This window comes from Ambystoma mexicanum, chromosome 3p (assembly GCF_040938575.1).
Source record: "Ambystoma mexicanum isolate Mex_15411 chromosome 3p, UKY_AmexF1_1, whole genome shotgun sequence".
Taxonomy (NCBI): domain Eukaryota; kingdom Metazoa; phylum Chordata; class Amphibia; order Caudata; family Ambystomatidae; genus Ambystoma; species Ambystoma mexicanum.
In genome coordinates this window covers 1,194,279,210-1,194,297,378 of record NC_090925.1, presented here as the reverse complement: position 1 = coordinate 1,194,297,378, position 18,169 = coordinate 1,194,279,210, and the positions used below count along the sequence as shown (strand labels likewise).

The following is an 18,169-nucleotide window of genomic DNA, read 5'->3' as shown; positions in this document are numbered from 1 at the left end:
TAGGTAGCGTCCCGAGTGATATTCCTGATTTTCCTACTGTTTTGGATTGATACCTTAGACGCGCCAAGAAGTCATGGGAGGTATGTAACTCTAACGCCACCCTAGGAAATATTGGTTCAGATCTAAAGGAATCATTGGGGAGCTGTTCTTTACGTGATAAAGCGTCAGCTATCACGTTATCTTTCCCAGGTATGAAGGAGAATGTGATCCTAAAAGGGGAAAAAAAATGAGCCCACCGGGCCTGACGACTATTGCAAGTCTGGGCGTACTGTAGAATACGAAGGTTGTGGTGGTCCGTTCGAACTTCCACCGGGTACTTAGCTCCAAGTAGTAAATGTCGCCATTCTTCGAAAGCCCTTTTGATGGCTAACAGCTCCTTCTCCAATACCGTGTAATTTAACTCTGCAGGTACTAAAGTCTTAGATAGATATGCCACTGGATGTTCCTGTTCGGAACTATCCGACTGAAGAAGGACTGCTCCCAAAGCATATTGAGAAGCATCTGTCTCCACTATGAATTGACTATTCTGATCAGGGGTCTGTAAAACAGGTGCCGACGTGAACAGATCTTTAAGTCTCCTAAAGGCTTGATCTGTAGTCTCAGGCCATGAGAAGGATACTCCCTTTTTTAACAGATTTGTCAGTGGTTTAGTCAGGCTTGAGAATCCCAGAATAAACCGCCGGTAAAAATTGGCAAGGCCGATAAACCGCTGAATGTCTTTCCCTGAGGTCGGGATAGGCCAATCCAATACGGCAGAAACCTTCTCCGGGTCCATGGCTACACCTTTGGCCGAGAGAACATAACCTAGATAAGTGACTTGAGGTTGGTGGAAAGAGCATTTTTCTAATTTGCAGAACAGGTGATTCTGATGAAGACGACGAAGAACCTCTTCCACATGTCTAACATGGTCCTGTAGAGTATAGGAGAAAATCAAAATATCGTCCAGATACACTATTACGTTATGTAAGAGTAGATCAGCGAAGAGATGATCCATAAAGCGTTGAAATATCGCCGGGGCATTAGAGAGACCGAATGGCATAACATGATATTGGTAATGACCAAATGGTGTCCGGAATGCCGTCTTCCATTCATCTCCGGCCTTGATCCGTATCAGATGGTACGCTCCCTTGAGATCCAGTTTGTTGTATAAATTTGCTCCTCTGACTGCTTCCAGAATATCTGGTATCAGGGGCATCGGATATTTGTCTGGTATAGTGATTTTATTGAGACCCCGAAAATCTATGCAAGGGCGAAGTTCCGTTGTGTTCCGTTTTGATATAAAAAACAGGGAAGCGGCTGCCGGTGAAGTAGATTCCGTGATCAACCCATTCATAAGATTTACTCTGAGATATTCTCGTAGTACCTCTTTTTCATTCTGAGATAGGATGTACATTCGACCAAAGGGTAAAGGTTGGTCAGCGATCAGATCGATGGCACAATCGTCTCGTCTATGAGGTGGTAACTGCGAGTACTCAGAGGTGGAAAAGACTTCTTTATAATGATAGTACAGTTTGGGGAGCCCTGTGATTTGATTTAGAGTAGTGATTCCCTGAAAGTTAGGAGAGGAAGAGCTGGTGTCCAACAGAACCTCTTGTTGATCTTTTATGCAGTGGCCAAGACAGAATTCGGAACCCAAAAAGAAGGACCCAGCTGTCCAATTGATAAAGGGATTATGCTTCTTGAGCCATGGTATCCCCAAAATAATAGGATGGTGTGCCGCCCGGATGATGTCTAGAATTAGGAGTTCTTGATGAGACGAGATAGACATAAGCAGAGGACCAGTATGATCCGTAATGGGTCCAGATATCAAAGGACTGCCGTCAACACTTTCCACGGGAATGGATTCTATCTTACAAGACCGTGGGATACCATGAGTAGAGGCCCAGTGATCATCGATAAAATTCCCGGCAGCCCCGCTGTCAATAAGGACCGGGATATCTTGTATGACCTGTTTCCCAAAGGTCAGAGAAACCTTTACAACCACCATGGTTGTATCCGATGAATTGTTACAAGTGGAGGTATGGACAACTTGTGAGGAACCTTGCTTGGTCATAGGATCCCGAACCGTGGTTCCCCTTACGGTCGGGCGTTTGCGTTTCCCGATCTCCTTGGTGGTGCGATTGGACACTCCTGTACGGTGTGCCTATTGGAACCACAATACATACATAAACCAAGGGATCGTCTACGACTCCGTTCTTCAAGGGAAAGGGGTCCCCTGCCTGTTGCACCTAGTTGCATGGGTTCCTCGGTGGATGGAACCCGTGGAGCAGCAGGCAGATTCACAAGAAATCGGGGTATCCGTCCTTTCCTTTTTTCACTGTTGTGTTCCTTCATTCGGTAATCAATCTGAAGGACTAGGGCAATAAACTCAGTTAAAGAAGAAGAACGTGGAACCCTGGATATTTCATCTTTCAATTCTTCCGACAGTCCTCTCCTAAAGATGGTTATCTGTGCGTCATCGGCCCAAGTAGTTTCGCTGGCCATTTGCTTAAATCTGGTTGTATATGCCAGAATGTCAGAATTTTCCTGTTTTAAGTCTAGTAAGTGTTCTTGGGAAGCTACTCGGATCTCCTGTCGGCCAAACATAGTACGAATACTATTACAAAAGGCCGTGTGGGAGTCTAATATAGGATTATTACTAGTGATTAGGGGTGTGACCCAGGCTAAAGCTGGGCCAGTCATTTGGGATACCATGTAACCCACACGATCCCGATCAGTATGAAAAAAGGCGTTTTTAAAGGCAAACTGAACGTAACAGGAATCTAGGAATTCTTTCACCTTGTGGGGATTCCCATCGAACTGGCCTCCAGGAAGAGGCCCTGGAGGGACCTCTGAACAGTGAGGAACTCGTGAGGTAGCAGTATGTTGTGCTACTTGTTGGGCTATCTGTTGAGCTGCCTGTTGTTGATTCTGCTTTAGGGCAGTGTTCTCCTGCTGGAGTTGTTGGACCTCTGTGGTTAAGGATTGCACCGCAGCGATCAGCTGTTGGATCTGATGTTGTTGTTGGGGGTCCATTATGAGGGTATTCCCGGTTTCTAGGTGCAATGTCTAAAAACAATAGTTTGTTTCAGGCGTTGCCATCTGTGATGTTCACTACAAGCCGAATCCGGCAGTTAATCAGTTTTCATGCATTGCAACACAGAAAGCGTAGAATCTCCTACCTGGAATTAGAGGAACGACCAATTCGTATTTCCCGTGGTGTACCAGGTTTCAAGAAGAAAGGGTGGAAAGTTATATCCCAGTAGAAAATAGGAATCCGCCTGGCAACCCTTCGGAGCCTAGTTAAATACTTGGCGACCGTGGAGAAACCAGGGAAACCCTCATGGGGGAGAAAACCCTATGGAGAGCTGCTGGGGAGCGTTGATACAGGCGAGGCGGACAGGAGGAAACTGAAGGGCCTCGATCCGATGGCAGCGTTAGGTGTTGGTTAGATGCTGGAGAGGTATAAGGGTAAATACATGAGGGTCAAGAGAAAACAACACAATAAGGAACGGAGGTGAAGTTTGTAAGAACAGAGATTACCATTCACACATCTAGACGGGGAGTATTAGTAGATGCGGCGCCCGGGGATTCGAGCCCGTTCAAGAAGTACTCCTTAGTGTGAAAAGGGATTTTCTGGGAAGCAAGGATATCAAGTATTCAAGGATCAAGAAATACGGATGGTACAGATTTGAGAGTATGAGAAAAGAATTCTACCTTCGAGGGGAACACGGGATAATGTCGCGATGTGTCGCGTTCTGTGGGGACGTGGTTTAGTTGTTGCTGTGGCTTAGTGGTTGCCAAAGCGATACCTCCGATCCGCTGATCGTGTTCCGAATTCTAAGAACAAGTAGATGTAAGACTGAGAAAGAAACAAGAGACGGATAGAGAGAGAAAGGGGGGCAATGAGATTTAAAGGCTGGGCTGGCTATACTCACTGAGCGTCCGTATACTCCTAAGAGAGTAGCAACGCGCCGGTCTCCAGGACTTCCTTGTTGATATGCCGAAGAACGATCGACTTCCGCATCCTGCGTGGCTCGAGGCAGGAAAACAACTAGACCGTTGCTAGGGTTGCCGCGGTCATAAACCGGTGCGGCTTTCTTGGAACAGATAGGAGAGGAATGATTCGTCCTCACGATCATCACAATACCAAGCCAGGATGAAGAAGTGATTGCTTTCATATTATTCTGTGCAGTTGGCAGAAATGGTAGCTCTCATAGAAGCGCTAGAGAAGAGTAAAGGGAAGGCAGCCACCATTCACTCCGACTCTGCATAGGTCAACTCCGCCGTGCATTCAGGGTTGTCGAGATGGCATAGAGAGGGTTTAGAAGATCGTCTGGGACCCCTGTCCAGCATGCAGCTTTAATGTCCAGACGAATTGAAGCACTAACAATGCCAGTAGATGTAGCTATTATCAAATGCACCATGCATACTAACTGGACTGTCCAAATAACACTAAGTAATGATGCAGCTGAAAGAGCGGCAAAGGAAAGCACCTATTATTTACCATTTACAGATTCCCAAGTCACAGAAACTGCATCCCAGCAGGTACAGTCTTTACACTGATTTTCACATAATTTACATTACAGAGATTCAGGAGCGGGCTCCGAAGGATGAGAAGGATCTCTGGGTCAAAAGGGGGTGTGCTCTCTCACCCACCAATTTATTGTGGATACAGGAGCTTACAGGTAAAGTAGTTATGCCCCTAGATTTATTTAGTATGGCTCTGGAACAGCTGCATTATCCGTTGCACACTTAAACAACAAATAGCGGCAGACCCACATAGGAACAGGTAAGGAAGTGTGTAGCTAATTGCGTGACATGTCATCAGTTCAACACTGGAAGCACGTTGAGAACCGTGAAAGGGACATTTCTCCGATCCTCTGGGCCTTTCAGAGAACTTCATATCGACTAGGTGAACATGATAAACAGGTATAGTAATTTTCGTTATCTTATTGTTGTGGTTTGTGCATTTTCTCAATGGCTTGAGGCTGGACCCTGTGCACACCCGGATGCAAAATCAGTGGCTAAATTCTTGGTGCAGGAGGTATGTCCATGGTGGGGAATATGTAAGGTCCTGAACCTGATAATACAACCAACATTTTTTAATGAGCTTTCTGCAGAAACAATATTTCTATTCGGCATAAAGCACAGGTTGTGTTTGTTGCATCACCCACAAGCCAACTGGATTGGGATGCATATTAATGGGTTATTAATGAACCATCTAGCTGAACTGTGTTTCAAATTTGAAGATTTGGGTGCATTGCCTTCCCTTGCCTCTGTTTCACCTCTGAAACCAGGAGTACTACTGGACTTCCCATGTGATAGTCACAGGAAGAAGAATACATATGCCACTTTCACATGCATGCATATCAGATACTCATAGGTCCTCAGAATGTCTAGGAGAGGGGTTTAGGGCTAATTTAGGGACCCAACTCATACTGTCAGACTTATATCTTCACAGGTTATTTCTTCTAATCAACAGCAGGCTACAGCACAAGGTATTGATCAAGAAGCTGAAGTTCTACAATGACCGCAGCTTTTCCTTTGGGGACATCAATGCTTCCATGGCCCGTACAATGTCATCTATTGCAACTCCCAATGCTGTGAAGGTTGAGGGCAAAAAATGTTGGATACACCCGTCGGATGTCCGGAAGGAAATCAGCATTTCCCAACCCGCACGAGAACAAAGCATCAAGGGAGATCAGTTGATAAATACTTAAGTTATGTATCAAATGGAAATCATAGCTTGTTCCAATTAGGGCTTCAGTACGAATGACAGTGGCTCTTGTGAATATTGCACAGATAGTGGGAAAACATTAGTGTTAGAATGTATATTTGTTTGTAGTTTTTTTTTTCTTTTTTCTTCTCTCCTTGTTTAGGTGCTATGTTTAACCTAAATGTAAATGTTGATAATGTGTCTAGTCTTGTAGGGTTTTATGAAATATTAACGCCCAAATAAAAAGGGATATTGACCATGATTTAATTGAAGATGAAGAAGTGGATCTGGATAGTACTGTGGATGTGCATGGTGTTGCCACAGATGTGTTATATAGTCATATGAGAAGGGTGGGGAGAGAAAGGTCTGCAGATTCTTGTTACATCTTCTCTCTTATCCCCTACGCTTCTGGCATTCCAAAATGTTTATTCCAAGCAAAGTGTCACCAAAGATAGCACCGTGTTTTGTGCAATTAGCCTTATACAGAGTATAAGGGAAATTTATAGGACAGTCAGTGCAGTCATCGATCATATCTGTTGACAACGAGGAGTGTGCAAAGAAAGAAAAGAAGGAGCATGAAAATGTCGGATGCAACTCGAGAGTGCAATTGAAAATTGAAGGTTCCATTTTTTTACATTATCGATGGGAGCAGGGGGTAATGATTTGCAGTGGGAGGAACAACAGGGCTCACTGAAGGAGCAGTGGGACAGATTAATGACAATTGCACTGAGGCATGGAGCCTCATGAGGTTGGCGGTAACCCACCAGTGATACCAGTGGTTTGCTGCGAACCCCGTAACAACCTTACCACCACCCGGATATCTCAGTGCCACGGGGATATCGCAAGTGGCATAAGCAGTAACGGTTCATCCCCATTTCCATGTAGTGCCTAAGGAGTTCATGGAAATGGGGAAACGGAAGCAACTGTACCATTGCTAACAATGCCTTTGCTTGCGTGACAACCATGCCAGTGGGGACCTGAACTCCCAGCAGGTCAGGCCCGCTGGGGGATCTAGGGCCCCTACCAGCATCATCGCTGTAGTATGGCGGTCCGGAAAGGTTGCTGGTATGTTGATACTGGCACCCTTATTTCCGGACCACCATACTTTGAATGAGGCCAATGGAATCTGTATGCGACATGTCTTAGGTGGCTCAAGGAGCCAAGAAAACCTGTTAGTTACTTGCATGTTTTTCTCTGCATTTTAAGGGCAATGTCACTGTGCCCGTCGGCATGAATATAAACTGTAGGCAAGTCCTTTGCATCAGTGAGGGATGTCCTCACTGCTTGATCTTTACTGGTCTTTACGGGCCTTTTGTAGATCTGCAACTTCCTCCAGCTTGTCAAGACGTGTGCATTATCATTCCACTGCACTTTCCAAACATGTTAGTGCTTGAAGCCCATTTAACAGTCTCAAGTACATTGCCTCGAGCCACCTCTGGGCCTTGTACGTCCCCTGTGCTCCTTATATCCCTTTTATCATCGAATATGAATGGACAAGAGAGAATTGACCTTTTGAGAAGACATAAGCAAAAGCAACTATCTGTTGTCAATTTGCTCAAAGGCATTAAAGAACAATCCAGGCAGATTCCGCTCTTCAGCAGAGCCAAAATGTTATGTGCCTCCCTCATGGTCCCTGGTGCCCAGGCCATCGCGAATGCAAAATGACTGCAGGTCACCAGGAATGAGTTGAATCTTTTCATGACTCAGAATTTGTGTTCAGTTTGATAAAGGAAGAAATGAGAGCCTTACGTCTTATGACATTGCAGAACCGCTACACCATTGTCCTTATGACAGCTATGGAAGGTGGGGTGTGTCAAACAATAGGGAGCATGTGTTGCAGATACATGCCCCAAATAATTTAGATAATGGGAAGCCGTTCCAAACAATTGGAGCACTGCACAACCATGGAGTGGCCATGAATAAGGAGGCTGGGATTGAAGATGATACTTGGATAGACTCATTCTCATGGGTGCCCTCCTGCAGGAGCACAACTGTAAATATACTGATGCCTACTCTTTTGCTTATCAGTTTTTGTTCTCGTCAGGTGCTCTTGAGATGCTGTTCTGCCAAGATACCTAGAAGATCTGCGATGATGTCAGTTACTCTGTCTGTGGGTAGGGCCATGTCCATCTCAAAATACATGGGCACACAGACTGAGTCAGGAGTGAATCCAGGGTTACATGGGCCTATAGGTACTGTTTTGTGTCCTCCACTGGATTTGGATGCCTATGTGGAGCCTTGGATAGATAAATGTTGGGTGGATATTTGTGTCTTCTATGCTGGAGGAGTAAGCCCGAAGGGGGATGAGGATGCATGATTTTTGTAGGGTTGGGTTCCGCAAGAAGATTTTATTAAAGAGCGAGAATCACATTTATTAGTTAAGAAATTGACTAAATGGGGGAATGTTGGGATGCAGGTTTCATGTCCGAATTTAGGAAAAAAAGGTTCATGTTGTGCACAGCACACTTTAGAACTATGGTGTGGCTAGATTAGACACGATTTTGCAATTTAACTTTTGTTCAGGGTAGATAAATGGTTTGGGATAAATGTTACCATAAGTGTTACTTTGGATACGTTTTAGATGTGCAACATATCAACATAATACAAGTCATATGGACACAATGTAATTGTTCAAAGTACAACACATAGTGCTTAGAGTGGGAATCAAGGAGCTTTATGCATGTGAGAAAGAGAGGTTGGTGAGGGGAAAGCCACTGTGAGGGGTGCAGTAGTTGTGAACAATCTGCATCTGGGATTTGATAATTGTTTAGGTGCGAGCCATCTTCTGGGATATTAGGAGAATATGGGGTTTGTTGCAAGTACGCAGAATTATGACATATCACTGTTTCCCCATAGCTGGGTTTCGTGTAGGCTGCAGAGAGAGTTTGGTTTACAGAGGTGATTCTTGTATGGCCTTAAGGGTCGAATGACCAGGTCAAGGAAGGAAGAATGGGGCAAACCACATTTGGGCAGCTGGCGACAGCATCAAATGGTTATTTGAGGTGAAGAGTAAATGAAGTGCCATTGGATCATCAGTTTATGACTAGATGGGTGTATGGATAACTGGACCAAATCTTCCTTGGAGCTTGGAGTATTGTTGCTAAATCCGGTCAAATGGTTAGTCGAACTGGGGTTTGTTAATAAAACACATGAAAAGGGTGGTGGAGGGCAGTGTTTGCCAGTGTTTTTTGGGTATCATTTGGGCATCTCGGAAGACAAGCAGGATGTGTGCTGGAGGCTGAATGATCCGAGATGGTAGCGCAGATAAGGTGTTGTTTAAGAATGCAGAAGGAATAACATGGGATGCCAGCACTTCTGGGAAGGTAAGATGTTTGTTGCTTCATTAAAAATATCATTATTCATTTATAAACCCTCCTCTTGTTTGAAATGTTCCTGTAAAATCCTTGCACATCACATTTTGGGTTAAAGGTTTCCTACCAAATGGGACAAGTCGTAAACTGAATTGTTTTTAGATGTAAAGGAAATGTTTAGAATGTCATGACCGATTATGGAATGAAAGCAGGCGAGAAAGGGGATTGTGTTTTGTCAATGTGTTCGAATAGCTTTTGAGGGGGATTAGATGTTCTTGTGCACGGTTAACCAATTGGATTCCGAGTGATGACTTTGTAACAATAAGTATGGATGTTTATGTATATTGTTTAAAATGTGTACAAAAGCTGCAACTGTGTTGAGCACTGGAAGGAACTGTCAGTTTTCAGCTTCGAGATGCAGACTAAATCCTTCCAGCATTCAATAAACTTGATTTTCTGCAAAGTGCATTTACTATCCGTTGGAGCTTTTTTTTTTTGCATTGGATTTTGGAGTCACATTCTTACATTCTATGGTGATTTACACTAAAGTGCTTTACAATAATTAATGAAGTGGTACATAATAATGAAGTGGTGGCCAAATATATCAGTGGGCAGAGAAAGCCAGAGAAAGACGAAAGTAAGCCAAACAGAAATAACATCACAAATGAAGAAAGTCTGGCATGAATGACTATTGCAGTACAAAATAAAGCAACTCCAACCAACCCCATAAAGGTGAAAAACACAACAAGAGTTAGAGGCAAAGCCTAAAATCCACCAATACAAGAGTCAGTCAAACAAGGAAACTGTATTATCTAAGCAATATCAGGGGGGGGGGTGTCAGATGACAAAACCAATTCTTGAAAATCAAACCATCCAGTCCACTTAAAATCATACTTTTAAGACAAGCAGGTTGGGATGGAACATCTATATGACCCCCTGAGTCCCAAATACTTATTTAACAAAACTAACTGCTCCGCACATGAAGCTGTCCTGTAAGTGACCACTCCATGTTGCTATGTCCTGCAAACATAAAATGCGGGACAGGGAAATCTATTTGCGCATGGACAGCTTCATGCACCGAGTGGCTAGTGTTTGCTTTAATATAAAGTCAACCAAAGCACTGCAATTTATCCTGCTTCGGTTGACAATGTATTTAACTAAACAAAAACATCTCAGCATGCAGGTCCCCGCACCCTGCTGGCCATGGCCAAAAGGGCTTTTTTTTCAAAAACTCTTGGCTGCAGCAGTTTGCTCTAACATAGCGACATATGCTTTATGGTTGTCAATATATTCCAAAAAGCTTCATTAAATGCAGATGGTCGCGTCTCACCGGGTTTGGGTTTTTCCAAGAAAAAAGCCCCTTAAGCATATGGGAAAGGTTGAATAACCCGGAAGGAGACTGCGCCCAATGTTTAAAAAAGTGATTTATTATTTTACAAAGTGCCCTTTTGTGATGACACGTGTTTCGGTCTCCCTTGAGACCTTTTTCAAATTAGGGCTATTGTTCTTGAATTCCTCTAGTGCCCCTATTAAATTTGGCAAGAATGTTCCACAGTAATTGGGTTAGATCCCTTCTGAAGAAGTTTTGCGTCTAATCGCGTGCTGCAAAAGTCTTGTGGGGGCCTAAAAAGGACTTGATCCCAAAGCACTGTGCTGAAACTGCCACTGCCTAAACCACTGTGCCAAAACACGGCATACAGTACTGCTCTACTTAAGAACTCTTATTAGAAAAGTGATGCCATTATCTAATCACAGTAGGAAGCATCAATCGATCAATGGGCTAGAGTATGAACCCTGTTGTAATGGCACTTCGAGCCATTTCTCCAATAGGGAAGAAGTCAATACATTTTTGTTTGATTCCAGAAACGTTCATTATTGGTTTCCTGGTTTACATTAACTGGGGCAATTACCATTATCAGCAATTGAGGTGTTGGTTAATCGTTTCTTCCGGACAATCAGGGTTTCTCTTTATTGACAATATCATAGCCTGGGTTGTAATGAATTGCCATCTCGAAAATGCCTAGTGTTCAAATATACAGGTTATGAAAAGACTATGGTGTGTACTCTCATGGAGTTCTCTTTTGGTACATACACATCTTGACATACAAAAGATTCATGGCAACTGAGTTTAAGTCTATCCCATGCAAGCAACTAGAGCTACCACTCCCATAAACAAAAGCATAATGCTTTTAGATGAGAGCAGTGCTAATCTACTGGGATCCCTTGCATTATGATAGGAGCCAGATTTAATCCTTTTTATTCTGGACATGTATACACAATGCTTTATGTGTAATCCATATCCAACGCTTGCTCACATCATAATAATGTAAACCAAGAGGGGTCTTCAATTTCCATTGTGCAACACTTTCATAGTTTGATTAGTAGGCAGGTTTAGCGGGCAATAAGACAGGACTTCAGGGAGCCATTTACTGAGTTTCAATTGAGAACATGCATGCACTAAACACATATCCAACTTGTACTAATACCAACTAGACTGATACAGCAATCCTGCATGCCTGTATGTAATCATTCACGGTTTCAAGTAGACTAACATATGTATGTTGTATGCTAGTTAAATGATAAAGTCAATGTATGCAACATTCCCAAAACCATGCGAGTTCTGCTGCATTTGCACACTTCTCACCAAGCCTTTGTCACATAACACACCCGCATATAATCCAGAATGAGAAAGAAAAAACTGTGCTCAATTTACAGCAGCCCTGGGGAGGGGGTCTTAGCCCTGCCGTCTACCGCACTGTTCCCACCCCTCAAAATATAAGCAAACACTAATACACCAGGGCCCTGTACAACATCAAAAACAGAGAAAACATTCTCACAATGTAAATACTTTAGCATCCTCGGTTGAGGATTTGACACCAAGCATAAATAAAAAGGACGCGTCTTTAAAGCAAGGGTGTGGAATGTTTATTGGCAAGAGAATCGACATTGTCTGTGAATTTCCAAAGTTGGGGGCTAACATCAGATGCTGGTTTACCAACAGGAGTGAGACTGCTGAAGAACGGCATTGCCAGATGGGCCAGGATGGAGACCCTAAGCTGCCCTCTCAACCTTAGAGCAGCAAAGTGCTAATCTCTACATATGGCCTACTGGAGAGAGAAAGCCTACCTGGAACTAAATTCAACAGAACCCACTCTAATGTAGAAAAGTGCCAGCCAAGCAATATTAACCATAGGCACAGTATATCACAAGAAAGGAGGCTAGGTGGAGAGTGCATGTGAGAAGATGGGGTTCTGCAGAGGCTTCACCGAAAACTCTATTGGGGTTCACCAGGAAACCCAAATTAGTGAACATGTGTGGTTTGTGGCACAGGCACCCACATTTTTGGCCGGAGGCATATGCTATGAATGCACAGTGATCTTCAAGACGCTGAACGGTATGGCATAATTCCGCAGAAGTTGTGGGAGCTTAAGGAAGATTGAATGAGCTTGGATGCAGCCAAAGCTGGATGGGAGCAATTCATTTAAAAGTGCAGTTCAGCACGCAGACATGGGCAACATTGACCAAGAAACAATCTTTCAAAATGAGAGAGGTTCCAGATGCCCCAGGCCATGAGGCCGCACATGTTGTTATTATACAAGGTATGTGGCCCTGGCCTCCACACCTGGGATCAGATCATTAACCAGCAAAGGCTTTCTCACCAGGTCACTGGGTGGATCCCTGAGGAAATCGGTTGCACTTCACATTTCAAACTTTCTAGACTAGGCCTTCTAAAACCAAAATTTTGACTTTTTTTGCTTAGCCCCTTAGCTGCCAAGGACGACCATGCTTGTTCCTTTTGCATAGACTTGCATAATAGCCTGGCATTTTTTGATCATCGGGCACAAACATGATCTACACACAATCATAGACACCAACCCAAAGGCACTGAAACCTCAACGTCCATAGACAGAGCGATGTAACGGTGGAGTGCAAATCTCCCCCCAGGACCAAACCATATCATTGCGCAACCATCAGATCTCCTAAAACTATCGCCTTCGTTGAAAGGTTGATATAGAATTGGTTTCGAAAGAAGGAGAGCAGAGTAGAAATGGATGGAAATCGGTCCAGCACACTTTGCCGAGGGCTGCAGTGTTGCCAACTCACAAGTCTATCTGCATAGATGATGGTGGTAACAAGAGGGACCCGTAGTCTGCGGACATTGTACAGCTCATGCTCACAGGCCATCCGAACCATGACTGTGGGCTCCTCTGAAGGTACTTCACAAACCAATGTCACATAAAGCAAAATCATATATAGCCTGGAGCCAGAAAGGAGATCCCAAACAAAGAATAGGGAGGATTTGCAAAATCAAAAAAGGTACCAATTTTCAGCCAGAACATCTTCAGCTGGCTTTTAGGCATATCTTAATGTTCAGTATTTCGATACAAAGAAAGCATTTTTATTAAAAGTTTGATTTTCACCAGCCACTCAGAGGAAAATAAAAAACACACGACATGACGTTGGCATATTTCTCTAGGTTTGCAAATGGCTACCTAATTGCCATAGTTAGTTTGAAAGATTTCGAATGTTAATTTCTGCACACTATATTCTGGGCATTTCAATATGTGATCACATTAAGCAATAGCATCCTGACTAGAAGGAGAATCCTAGCAAAATAAAATTAGCATACCCGCTGTCCAATTAGCAGAAGCCCTGCCTCCATCTTTGGAATGTATTAAGTCTGTTTTCGACATGTTGATTGATGTCAGGCCCCCGATTTAGCCTCATTGCAGCTTTCATTTGCCTACAAAGGTCATGGAAGCTCGATTACCTGCACAGTGCAAGCACGTCGCAGCGGGGCATTTTGAAAGGAAACTGCTGAGTGTGGGTACTCTCTGTACCACCCGCTACCTCATCACTGAAGCAACACTGGTGCTCTGAAGAAAAACGGTAAATATGGCTCCTGGTTCCAGGTGACATTATATTGAAACACAAAAACAGACCACTAATATACAGGCTTCGACAAAAAGAGGGCCACCATATCAAACTCACTAAGATTACACACCCACGAAAAATGAGGACCTCAAATTCACATAAAGGAAACCAATGCAAAATGTGTACGAAAAGTGCTCAAGATAATGTGCAAAAGGGGCCGTTCGTTGCATGCTGCACCGTGTGCCTTGGGCCACCGCTCTGCCTCCCACAACTTCTCATGCGGAAATACAGTGCAACTAGGAGAAATCCCGGCTTCTCAATGGGCACGTGCTGGCTGCAGAGACAGACAGACCTAGGAAACAGTGTGTGCGGGCAGGAGCAGGCTGGCTTTACCTGGGAAGTTGTTCGCCGAGTTGTATTAGCATTGTTTATATTAAGTCATATTTTCATACGCAGCACAGCACTGTTGTGTTATTATAACTGATATCAGGCGATGGGGTGGCCCTCCAGGGGGTGAGGGGTTACACCAGGAGGTGAGGGGGTTTAACGAAGGACCAGGAATGCAATACTGAAAAGACTGCTGCATACGACGCATTACTGGAATCGGTTTTAAGTAAAAATCTAAGTGTTGAGCTATTTGTGCACTGTTTAATTTGATGACTATTGTGGCTAGTCTGGTATCGCCTAAGGGCATTCTTTAGACCGGTGCACCCATTCGAGGGCGACATCACCTGCGTTACCAAGCTTCGACTGCAAATATGGCAGTAGGGTGCGAACAGCCCTCCATCGAATTCATCCGGTACATGGCTTAACAGTTTGCAGAAGGATACGTCTTTTGCAATTACATCCTTAAGTTAATAATAAATAAGACTTGGATACATATATATTGCATTAGAGTGCACTAGCCAAAACCTTCACCCCACCCTTAGTTTTCTAAGGCAGTGCTCCCCGTGATTTGTAGAACGTAGACCCCAGCATCCCTCATCCCTGGAATTCATTCCAGAATCGCCTACGGGGTTGTACTTCTCACACCGTCAATTAACGCCACGGATATCCAAGCAACGCGCAGCTTCGCCTCTGCTCTCCCCTCCTCTACGGGTGTAAATATAATTTGGATCTGTGAATGGTGCTGCGGCTTCATCACAGCACGCGCTCATGTTGAACGAGCTCCCCCATTCGCCAATGATCCCCTCTGCTGGCCGCGTGCTCTTCCCCCACTGAAGCCCATTACGCGCAAATGTGAAGTGTCCCCCTTCCACGCAGTGTTTATTTTCTCCCCCGTGACTGGTCGAGTGACCCCCACCCCCAGGCCGCGCAGACCCCGCTTCCACGAAACACCCGCCCCCACCACCTCTGCTCGGTCATTAAACAGCTGTGTATCGTCTGCGCCCTGATTCCACGGCGTCCATCCTCTGAGGAAACGGGGAAAAGTTCTCACAAAGTTAACGAGCGGCCATTTGAGCGCCAGCCTTTCCTGAAACTGCCGCTTGCACAGAAACGTAAATCCTGCCCAGGGCTCCATGTTGTGCATTGGCATGCGTGTGTATGTATGTATGTGCACCTGCATACCATCATGCGTCACCTTTAGGCACCTGCTGTAGGGCTGCTCGGGCAATTGCGTCACCCCGCCCATAGCAATTACACACAAGGGGGCGCAGAGACGGTTAAAATGGAAGGCACTGGTACTCACATCCCTGAACCGGTTCCAGTACTGGTCTTTGTCGTAGTGTGACACGGTGCTCAGCCATTTGTCATTGTCCGCGAAGTGCCCCCTGTTATTATTGCTGGCCATGATCTCCGGGTGCCTGGCTTTCACATACAGGAAGCACCAGGCGAGTATCGCTAGAACCCCATTCATCTACAGGGGGGGGAAACAAAAACAACAATTAAGAAGTGTTCCGCATTACAGAGCCAATTATTATATCTTCCGAATATATGCTTTTTTTTTTAAATTTAGCGGTGTAGGGAGGTGAGGCAAGGCTGGCAGTTCCAATTTGCTTTGGTTTCCCTATGGAAGCACGTTACAGTCAGACAGCTAGCGGGGGCGTGCAGTGTATTGCAATCTGCCCGTTTCATGCCTTTTCAAAGTAAAACTCCCCTCTGAGACTAAAGCAACCTTGGAGCAGAGCTAAGCACCTCGCAGAAGCCAACGTGTTGGTTCCTTAAGACGAGGGTGTTCTACAAATGTAGCATGTCCTCTGTCAGGAGATTTCACAAACGGAAGGGCCGGAAAGAGAGATTTCAACTTCTAAACATATGGTTTACGGTGCAAGCACGCGCCCTTTTCTGCACCTGCTTGGGATTTGGCAAGGGTTGGTAAATACCTTTTAATACTCAAACTTGGACTTTCAGTAGGCGCCAGCAAAGCAGAGCGTGGGTCTGACTTCTCCTCGCAATGCATATTTCATAAAATAAGACGTACCTTCATTTGCTGGCTGGTCCTCTGCGCGGTGGGCTGGCTGCTACTCGCTCCTCCTTTGTCTTGCCGGCTGTTTTGCTGAGATTTCTGTCGGGTCTACTGCTACGAGGCAGCAGGCAGCTGTGCGTATTTGAGGCTCCGTAAATGGTATAATCTGGCGCCCCCTCCCAGGGTGAGAATGGAAGTGCTACACGCCGTGCGCTGCGGGGAGAGAGAGAGATGGGGGCAGCAGCTCTTCACGCCGAGGCTGAGTTCCACGACTGGCTCAGTGCTGAGTCTCACCAGCACTGACAGTGAGGGGCAAGCGGCTTCCCAGAGCAAGGCAGGCAGCTCATCTGTGTGATGGACCGGACCAAGGCCGGGCTTCCGCAGTTCCAGAGCAAGGGACGGGCTTTCGGTCAAGCTTGAGCTCCAGAAGCAGCGCAGTTTCCCGCAACACCTAGCGGGAGACGGGTGGCGCAGAGGGTACAGAGTAGCTTCTGCTGCCCATCATAGGCAGCGCCACAGGGCATCCACAGTCTCTCAAAACACCCCAAGCAGGTGCTTTAGCCATGCTACAGCATATCCAGGGGAGGCACTCGAAGCTACACTTGATATTAAATAGGTTATGAATTCACCATCTGAAAGAGAGATCTGCATCCCGAATTATTAGAAGGTAAATAATTAAAAGCTCTCCATGTGTAGACGTATTATATTTTCGAATGCATTTATTTTTGCATGCACGTGAGCACAGCATTTTTTAAATTCTTGTATACACGCTGCATCTCTACCAGGGGAGTATCTACCGGCACCAATGCGAGAGTGGGGAGGAGAGTGGTATGGGGAGGAGAGTGGTATGGGGGGAGGGGTAAGCCACGAAATAAGTCCGCTACTTTTATCCCCAAATGCAGTGCGATTCCATATGGTAATAGTTGAGCCCCCAAGCACACTCCTTCTGTGCCCAAACCCACACCTGACATCCCCTCCACCCGCCTCTGGCGCTCTACCCTCCCCCAACCTTTTTGATAACATTAGTGGCAGATGGCATGTCAACACATACACATTGTCTTTTTTTAATTTTTTATATGCAGGACCATTACTGATGCAGGAAACTCATTTATTAGAGTTCTGTGGTGCAAAATACATGTACATGTTCTAATTTGCATATGGATTGCACCAACAGACGTGACTTCACAGAAAAGGACATTGCAAGGAGCATCATGAACTCTTTGATACTTGGAGGCACCATCGAAGTGACGTCACAATAAGTTGCCATAAATAAACCATGTGCCAAATAACTTTGTGGTGCAAAATGCCTAAATTGCTCTGTTATTCTATATGGAGCAACACTATAGTCATTCGGCTTTTTTTTAATAATAGCATGGTATATTATATTAACATAAGCTATGAAGTGAATCACTTACAGATCTGCATATAGGACACTGTGGGCCTCATAAATCCGGCGGTAACCCTGCTGGTGCTACCGGTGGGTTGCCTCTGGACTTGTAAGATTTACGGCGCCTGGCCTGCCGGTAACACCGGGGGAATGTGGAACACGGAAGCACCGGCACCGTTTATAATGGTGTCAGTGCTTCAGTTGCGGCTTGTTTACCGTGGCTGCTGTGTCCGGCAAGGTCTGCCCTGGTGGGAAACAGTGACTGGCACTGTTGTTTCCAGACTGGCACAGTTATAATGTGGCCCTGTGTGATTTGCGCAGGATCACACGGTTTGGTTAAATGGTGAAACCGGGATGTGGACAATTTAATCTACTGAGCACATCTCTCCAGGTTTAGTGGATATAGATATGTATTCAGGTTTTTCCTTTGCATTTCCTGTGCTTAAATTACACTTTATAGCAATGCCTTGGAAGCAAACCACATTAAAAAA

At 45.0% G+C, this 18,169-nt stretch overlaps 1 protein-coding gene across 3 annotated transcripts in view; it reads right to left on the bottom strand.

Moving 5' to 3' along the window:
• Nucleotides 1-16,879, bottom strand: part of SPOCK1 (SPARC (osteonectin), cwcv and kazal like domains proteoglycan 1) — a 3,006,883-nt gene extending 2,990,004 nt beyond the window's left edge. The window contains exons 1-2 of one of the 3 annotated variants that reach the window (XM_069652611.1): nucleotides 16,307-16,879; nucleotides 15,575-15,742 (exon numbers count right to left, since the gene is read on the bottom strand). In XM_069652611.1, coding sequence (XP_069508712.1) covers nucleotides 15,575-15,742; nucleotides 16,307-16,312 — 174 coding nt within the window. In that variant the 5' untranslated portion in view covers nucleotides 16,313-16,879. Of the gene's footprint in view, nucleotides 1-15,574; nucleotides 15,743-16,208; nucleotides 16,277-16,306 lie in introns of those variants that run through there. The other 2 variants (XM_069652609.1, XM_069652610.1) reach the window with 2 other exon arrangements.
• Nucleotides 16,880-18,169: the final 1,290 nt, after the last annotated feature.